Here is an 8,165-nt window from a genome sequence, read left to right as displayed (position 1 = left end):
TCAGGTCCAAACAAAAAAAAGAATAGTAATACAAGTGTGCATTTCCATTGAAAAAAATAAAAAATAAAAAATAAAAAGGGAAAGAAAAAAAGAACTTAATTCAAGTGTGCTCTGTGTTTGCGATTTAGATAACTTTTTTTATTAATTATCGAGTTTAAACCATATATCTGAATTCAATTAGATTCCAACTGATCTTATTTTTGGTAATTTTTCCTTTTTCTTATCGAAGATAAATAGACTCGAACCCACGACTTCTTAAGTAAATATGAGAAAATTATGCCATTTGAATTATAGTTCATTGACTTTTTTTTTTGGGTTAAACCTACTGATGTCATTTAAATGAAGTTCAAATTGGTTAAACTCTCACGCTAGCCTTCAATATTTAGTATTTAGACAAGTAGAATATCATATTCGTTTCCATAGCTAAATAAATAAAATGAAGTTTTCAGAATCTGAATTAACATTTCCGTGCTTTGGTTTTTATTATTATTATGCAACCTAGATTGTGTGGTTTTGTGTTGTACTTAACTGATTGTATTTCAAAATTTGTTAATCTTGAAAGTTTCTTATCTTTTTTTTTTTAATGTTTTACCTACTATTACTTTGATATGCAAACCAACAACAACAAACAACAATAACAACAAAGTCTTGTCCCACTAGGTGGAGTCGGCTACATGAATCAAACGTCGTCATTATACTCTGTCATGTATCATGTCTACAGAGAAATTGTTTACATGTAGATCTCGTTTGATCACATCATAAATGGTCTTCTTAGATCTTCCTCTATCTTTCGTCCCTTATCCATCTTCCATCTCATCCACCCTCCTGACTGGGTGTTCTATCAGTCTTCTTCTCACATGTCCAAACCACGTGAGACGCGATTCAACCATCTTTTCTACAATGGGTGCTACTCTAACTCTCTCGCTTATATCTTCATTCCTTATTTTATCCAATCGCGTATGACCACTCATCCATCTCAACATCTTCATCTCTACCACACTCAGGTTATGTTCGTGTTCCCCTTTGGCCGCCCAACACTCCGTACCATAAAATATAGCCGATCTTATAGCGGTGTCGTAGAATTTACCTTTAAGTTTTAAAGGCACTTTTTTGTCGCATATAAAACCAGATGCACTCTGTCATTTTGACCAACCTGCTTGGATCCTATGATTTACATCCTGTTCAATCTCTTCATTATCCTGTATGATGCACCCAAGATACTTAAAACTTTTAACTTTTCGTAGGATGTTTTCTCCAAACTTCACCTCTATATTAGGGTTTTCCCTTCTCAGACTGAACTTACATTCCATATATTCCGTCTTACTACGGCTTATGCGCAGACCATACACTTCTAGAGCTTCTCTCCATAAGTCCAACTTCTTATTTAGGTCTTCCCTTGACTCTCCCATAAGGACAATATCATCGGCAAAAAGCATGTACCATGGCACAGGCTCTTGGATGTGATATGTGAGTACTTCCAAGACTAACGTGAAAAGATATAGACTTAAGAATGATCCCTAGTATTATCCTATACCAATAGAAAATTCCTCTGTCACACCACCTTGATTCTTCACACTAGTTGTGACCCCATTATACATGTCTTTAATTACACGAATATATGTGATCATTACTCTCCTATTTTCTAAAACCTTCCATAAGACCTCTCTTGGTACCCTATCATATGCTTTTTCCAAATCAATAAACACCATATGTAAATACCTTTTATTATTACGATACCTCTCCATCATCTTTCTTAATAGGTATATCGCTTCAGTGGTAGATCTGCCTGGCATAAATCCAAATTGGTTCTCTGTTACTTGTGTCTCTTTTCTCAACCTCTATTCTATCACCCTTTCCCATAAGTTCATGGTATGACTCATGAGCTTGATCCTTCAATAGTTTCCGCAACTTTGTATATCCCCCTTATTCTTGTAAATAGGTACCAAGGTGCTCTTTCTCCACTCATCAGGCATCTTCTTTGACCTTAAAATCTCATTAAAAAGCTTGGTTAACCAGTTGATACATTTTTCTCCAAGACCCTTCCAAACCTCAATCGGGATATTATCAAGTCCTACTACCCTGCCATTTGCCATCTGCTTTAGAGCATCTTTTACGTCGAAGTCTCGAATCGTTCGATAGTAGTCAAAGTTTTGATCTTCTTTCCTTGTGCATAACCAACCAAGGCTCGGAAGAGTCTTCTTTCTCTCATTAAATAACTCGTAGAAGTAACTCTTCCACCTTTCATTAATCTTCTCCTCTTGAGTCAACACCTCTCCATCCTTATCCTTTATGCACTTAACCTGATCCAAATCTCTCGTTCTTCTTTCATGGCTCTTTGCGATTCTATATATACATTTTTCTCCTTCTTTCGTGCCCAAAGACTGGTAGAGACCCTCATATGCTCTTGTTCTTACTTCACTTACAGCCACTTTTGTCTCTTTCTTAGCCGCCTTATATCTTTTCCAGTTATCTGTCTTGCGGCATAAAGATCACTCTTTAAAGTATTCCCTTTTTATTTTTATTTTTTCTTGTACACTCGCATTCCACCACCAGGACTCCTTGTCTCTTGGTCCTATTCCTTTAGATTCACCAAAACTTTCTTTTGTTGTTCTTCTAATAACTTCTGCCATCTCCCTCCACGTCTCTTCCGCGCTTCCAGTCCCATCCCACTTTGCTTCTTCTCTTATCCGTCTTAGGAAGCTTCTTTGTCTTAGGAAGCTTCTTTGTTTTTCATCTTTCATCCGCCACCACCTCGTCCTTGGATTCTTCGTATGATGTCTTTTCCTCAATTTTTGCTCAACAAAAAAAATCCATAATGAACACCCTATGTTGTGTTGTCAAACTCTCTCTCGAGATAATTTTACAATTAATACAAAATTTCTGGTCGACTCTCCTCAACAAGAAAAAATCGATTTGAGAGCTTGTCATGCCGCTCTTATAGGTTATAAAATGCTCGTCTCTCTTTTTAAAACATGTATTTGCGATGAGAAAATCAAAAGTTGAAGATAAGTTCAAAATAGTTTTACCCTTAGCATTGATCACTCCAAAACCATGGCCTTCGTGAATACTCTCCATACCCAATCCACTTCTCTCCCAACATGACCATTTAAATCTCCTCCTAAAAAAGTCTTATCTCCCGAAAACATGTCTTAAACCAAACTTTCTAAATCCTCCCAAGATCAATTTTTTCCCTATCCTTTTGGTATTAGTTGCTGCTGTGATTTATCAATGCAGACAATAATTATTGTGACTTGCATGTTAATAAACCAATTGCAGAGATAGTGGATGAGAAAGTAAACAATCATTGATATAGTTGCTTTACAAAGAAAAATCATTCCGAGCTCGGATACATTCTATAAATCAGGAATTTCATTCATATACAATGCCAGAGAGAGAAAGAAACACCAACATTGAGAACAATTTCTATAAATGAAAAAAAGAACTATAATAAAGAGGAACAAGAAACGGAAATGCTGAACTTAAATACTTGTCAGTCATGTTAGCTTGTTCCTCCCCAAGGTTATCAAACTCAAATTCACCTAAACTTAAATAGTTAAACTCAAGTAGTAGGTAACTCGTAAAGTTTAGAGTAGTTTAAGTTAACTTGAGAATTTGATATCCTTGGTTCCTCAAACATCATCAACGGTCAACCATACCCACCCATTATATTACATTTGATGGTTGATCCTCCCTTCCCATGAATGAAGCTACTTGTTTTGAAAACCACATTCATAAGTGCAATGAGCACCACTAGCCATAGCCAGTTTCCAATAGCAGAATATGCTTTCACTTCAGTGCAGGAACAATGAATCCATGAATAGACCCCCTACTATAGGCTATTGCAACAAGGGTTCTTCCTCCGTTTGTAACTCCTTGAGTCGTCTCTTAGCATAAACTGTTATAATGATCGTTGTAGCCACAGTTGCACAGAAGCCAACAACATTCAGAATGATTTGCTCTGCAGATAAGGATTGCTTTTCATTTGAAGCATCAGCCAGAGTTCGAATTAGAATTCCCCTACGAAAATAGCAAAAGAGAAAATTTGGTTCAAGTGGTCAAGATTTTTTGCATTGTTGGTTTGTATCATAGACAACAAAACCAGCATTTGAAATGGTTAACGGGAAGAACAGAAAAGTATTTATGCCAATGAGAACCAAAACAATCTAATCTATGATGTTAACAAGAACAGAAAGGTATTTGTAAAACCTTTACTTTGATTTAATCTTTTCCAAAATGAGGGGAAAAAAGCAAAGTCATGATATTGAAAACAGAAACAGAATAGCTAAATACTGCCGTGTTGCAAATTGCAATTCCAACTTGCCATCTTCCGGAGTTGCCACCCAAGCTATAGCATGGGACATGGGTGAAAATGGTGACAGATAACATTGCAGAAGGGAGAACAGGCAGATAAGAATCTTATTTTCTAATTTCAATTTGGCAAACAGTGGAAACCGGGATTTCCACAACAGACCATTAGTCACACACAGAAACGGATCAATCTCCTACATACAAAGTAATAGAATAGTTGGAGATATAAAACCACCTGATAGTCCTAATTACCATCTAAATGAGAATGGAAACAACTGTTAACAGAAATATGTAACTGCTCCAATTATAATAAAGCATCTAAGTCATAGACATAAATACCAGTTTACAAACCCAGTATACATTCCTTATCAAATTCAATGAGGATTCAAATGTGAGAACATCATATGAAGAAGCTCAAAGATTAAACGATGCACTTGTTTATCTAAAAATATTTCTTGGGTTTGGTAGGAAGCATAAAGGAATTGAGATGATCAAGCAAAAGCCCAAAACCCAGACACAGAAGCAATACCCACCTCACAAATAAGGAAACAAAACAGAATTTAAAGGCCTATATTCAAGATAGATCTATGCGTGAATAGTCATTAAAGCAACTCGCAGACCTGTCAATTATGCAAGGTTTAATACCATACCATCCAGCTAAAGCAAGTATTACTAAATATGAAAGAATAGTATAAAGAATTGTGTTTTCTTGAGATAACAATTCTCCCCAACATAGTAACATATTCATATTGAAGCCACTTACACACCATATATCCACGGTATGGCATGCACGTACATGAGTTGATCACCTCACCCTATATGCTAGGGATGCATGACAACTTTTGAATGCAAATACTAGTTATTCAAGAAATGATCCAGCTAACTATATGCAACAAATAGAATATGGGCGAATTCATAGCTACTATTCAGGAGAAACTTACGTATAGATTGCAACAAATATTTCTGGCACCATTCCTACCAAGGATCCAATTATGTAAGGCCCGTACTTAACATTTGTTGCCACAGCACAATAGTTGTAGATTATGTACGGGAATGGAGAAATTCTGATCAAGGCAACTGCCCGAAACTGATGGAACCAACTTCCTCCACCAGCAGATCTTAGAATAGAGGCTTTCTTTGGATACTTTTCCAGCCACCCCTGCAAAAAAGAATAATAAAAATATTGGATCCTAATTAGCAGAGATGGAGAGGCAAACACCGAAAATTGAGTCCGGTTGAAGACAAGGTATGTACTTCAATTTTATGATTGAAGGTTGAGCCGATGAAGAAAGGAAGCGATACACCGATTGCAGCTGCTGATATAATTAGCAAGAATCCAAAGCCATAACCAAATGTCATCCCAGCAACCCACATAGAAGGTGTTGATGGCAAGAGTATGGTTGGGAAGAGTGCAACAGAAGCAAACAGCAGCACAGTTAGCACTGGAGTACTGAATGTCTTAGTCTCCCAATTTATCACTGGAATAATCTCCTGTGAACAAAAGTTAAGGCATCAATGAGAACAGCTAACAGAAGATCAATAATATTCACCACTAGTTTTAAAAAGGAAAGAACGCCAACACATCAAGTTTTCCACTTCGGTTTCTGCTAGGCAACATCATTTCAAACATATGGTATGCATCTCAGAATCAAAATGTTGCAAGCAAAAAACCAAATCCCAAAACCCATAGCACAGCCAAATCCAACAACAACCAGTTTTGTTAACTATTTTAGGAAATTAATAATATATCAAGAATTAAAAATAAAAAGTATATATAAAAAAGGAAAATGCACAAACCTTGTCTATGAAATAGGGTCCAACCCACTTGAGCACAACAACAGCCAAAAACCCAAGGCACAGAAACAACAACACCATTTTCGCCCAATAACACACGGCGGATCTTCTCGCCGGAGCCGGAGACTCCACCACGACAGCACCTACCGCAGAATCATCGCCGTTAGGACCGTTCTTCAGTTTCAAATAGTCCCCATTGTTTTCATCAGCTTGGACTGTGATTGCGAGGTCCGGCACCACCTCCTCTCTCCGACCACCCCCACCAATACCACCGTCATTCTCGTAATAAGTCATCCGAAGTTCCGAATAAAACAAATATCAAAACCCTAATTTGGTCGGTGCCACAAAAAGCTCCCTCCTTTCACCAACCACTGGTAGATGAAAATCACCCAAAAAAAAAAAAATCCTTTTTCTATATCAACGGTTAATCATGATTCTTGAATAGCGTTTTGAAGAATCGCTTCAAATCCCATGCGTCACCACCACCGCGAATGCAAGAACCCGATTGAGGAATGAAGGAGTCGGTGGTAGTGATGGCGATGGGAAGAGAAGCGCTTCGGTTACGGAATGAGAAACTGTTTTGCGATTTGAGGAATAAGAAAAGAAATCGAAGAAGTGCTTTCTGTTTTGCTTTTCTTTTCTTTCGCTTCTCACTTTGGGAACGTTTGATTGGGGACTTAAAGCGACATAAAACGGTGCCGTTTCGATATAGTTACCAGTACCACGCGCCCTTATGAGAAAGCGTCGAGTGGGGTTTGGAGTGACGGGTGTAGTAAAAGCCTAAACGGCATAGATTACCTTCACTTGCAAGTGAGGAAACGTGGCGTCAATGATTTAAATGTATAATTACTTTTTAAAAATTTATTGCTATTTAGATTTGTATTCTCTAAAGTTTGAATTTTATTTTAGAGAAAAAATATGATCTTTTACTATTTATTTTATAGGTTAGACCAAAAATAAATATAAAAAAATTATTTAAAAATAAAAAATTATATTTTACCTTTTAAAATACAAATTTAAAATTTAAAAGATCTAATTCTTACTATTTTATATTTTATATAAGTTGTGAGCCTGTGATAATTTGTTTTTAAAATAATATTAATTTATTCTTTTAATATTTAATAAATAAAAAATTATATATATATTTTCTAAGAATCACATAATGAGAGGAAACATTTTCTTTCAAAATTATTAAAGTTTCTTACCGTATTTTTTTATCTATCTTTCTCTCTTTTCTATTTACGTCTATTAGTAATTTGATAAATTAAAATATGTCACTAAATATTTTTTATTACAATTAAAATATTTTTTTCTAAAATTAACAAATTCCTTCTCTTATTCTTTGGCTTTATGTTTCTCTCTCTTTTTTCTTATTCTCTATTTTTTCTACTTTTTATTCTACAAAACATAAAATTAACAATATAATGTAATTCAAATAAAAGATATTATTATTATTATATACATATTTTTTTATTTAATTTTAAATTTTTACTTTTTATTATTTTTTAATCTATATTTTTACTTTTTTTTCCTTCTTCAAATATTTATTACATATAATTTAGAAAGAATACGAATATTGCGATTAAAAGTTAGAATTAAGATTCAATTGTTTTTTTAAAGAAAAAATATTTTGTGTTAATTTTTTAACTATCAATATAATTTTTTTATGCTAATATCTAATTATATTTTTATATACATAAAGAGAAAAAGATTATTTTAAAATAATAAGTATAAAAATTAATTATTTCTATTTGTGCAACAAACTTAACACCTAGTCAAATATAAAAGTATACACGTTAAATTCTTTTAAATTTTATATAACAAAATATTTCCTTCCAAAATTAATAAATTCTCTTCTTACATCCTCTTATCCACCTTTTTCCCATTTTTATTTCTGTCTATTAGAAATTTGATAAATCAAAATGTGTTATTAGTTATTTTTTATTATAATTAAGATAATATTTTTTTCCAAAATTAACAAACTTACTCTCTCATTCTTTTTTCTTTATGTTTTTCTCTCTCTTTTATCATTCTCTATTTTTCTCTATTTTTTGTTCTATAAA

The 8,165-nt window shown here is 34.2% G+C and overlaps 1 protein-coding gene across 1 annotated transcript; it reads right to left on the bottom strand.

Moving 5' to 3' along the window:
- Window positions 1-3,286: 3,286 nt before the first annotated feature.
- On the bottom strand, window positions 3,287-6,770 carry LOC107487211 (uncharacterized). The gene is made up of 4 exons (XM_016107825.3): window positions 6,106-6,770; window positions 5,563-5,799; window positions 5,250-5,467; window positions 3,287-4,017 (listed from the first exon to the last, which is right to left on the bottom strand). The coding sequence occupies exons 1-4, from the start codon at window positions 6,394-6,396 to the stop codon at window positions 3,837-3,839; spliced, it is 927 nt and encodes a 308-aa protein (XP_015963311.1). The 5' UTR covers window positions 6,397-6,770; the 3' UTR covers window positions 3,287-3,836.
- Window positions 6,771-8,165: the final 1,395 nt, after the last annotated feature.

The sequence above is a fragment of the Arachis duranensis genome, chromosome 1, assembly GCF_000817695.3.
Source record: "Arachis duranensis cultivar V14167 chromosome 1, aradu.V14167.gnm2.J7QH, whole genome shotgun sequence".
Taxonomy (NCBI): Eukaryota; Viridiplantae; Streptophyta; class Magnoliopsida; order Fabales; family Fabaceae; genus Arachis; species Arachis duranensis.
This window is presented reverse-complemented; position numbering and strand designations above follow the sequence as displayed.

Excerpts from the sequence above, each read along its gene's own strand:
- LOC107487211 (XM_016107825.3), bottom strand. The coding sequence starts at position 6,396 with ATGACTTATTACGAGAATGACGGTGGTATTGGTGGGGGTGGTCGGAGA. Across the intron at positions 5,800-6,105 it reads GACCCTATTTCATAGACAAG|GAGATTATTCCAGTGATAAA; the intron begins GTTTGTGCATTT and ends TTTTGTTCACAG. Across the intron at positions 5,468-5,562 it reads CCTTCAATCATAAAATTGAA|GGGTGGCTGGAAAAGTATCC; the intron begins GTACATACCTTG and ends TCTTTTTTGCAG.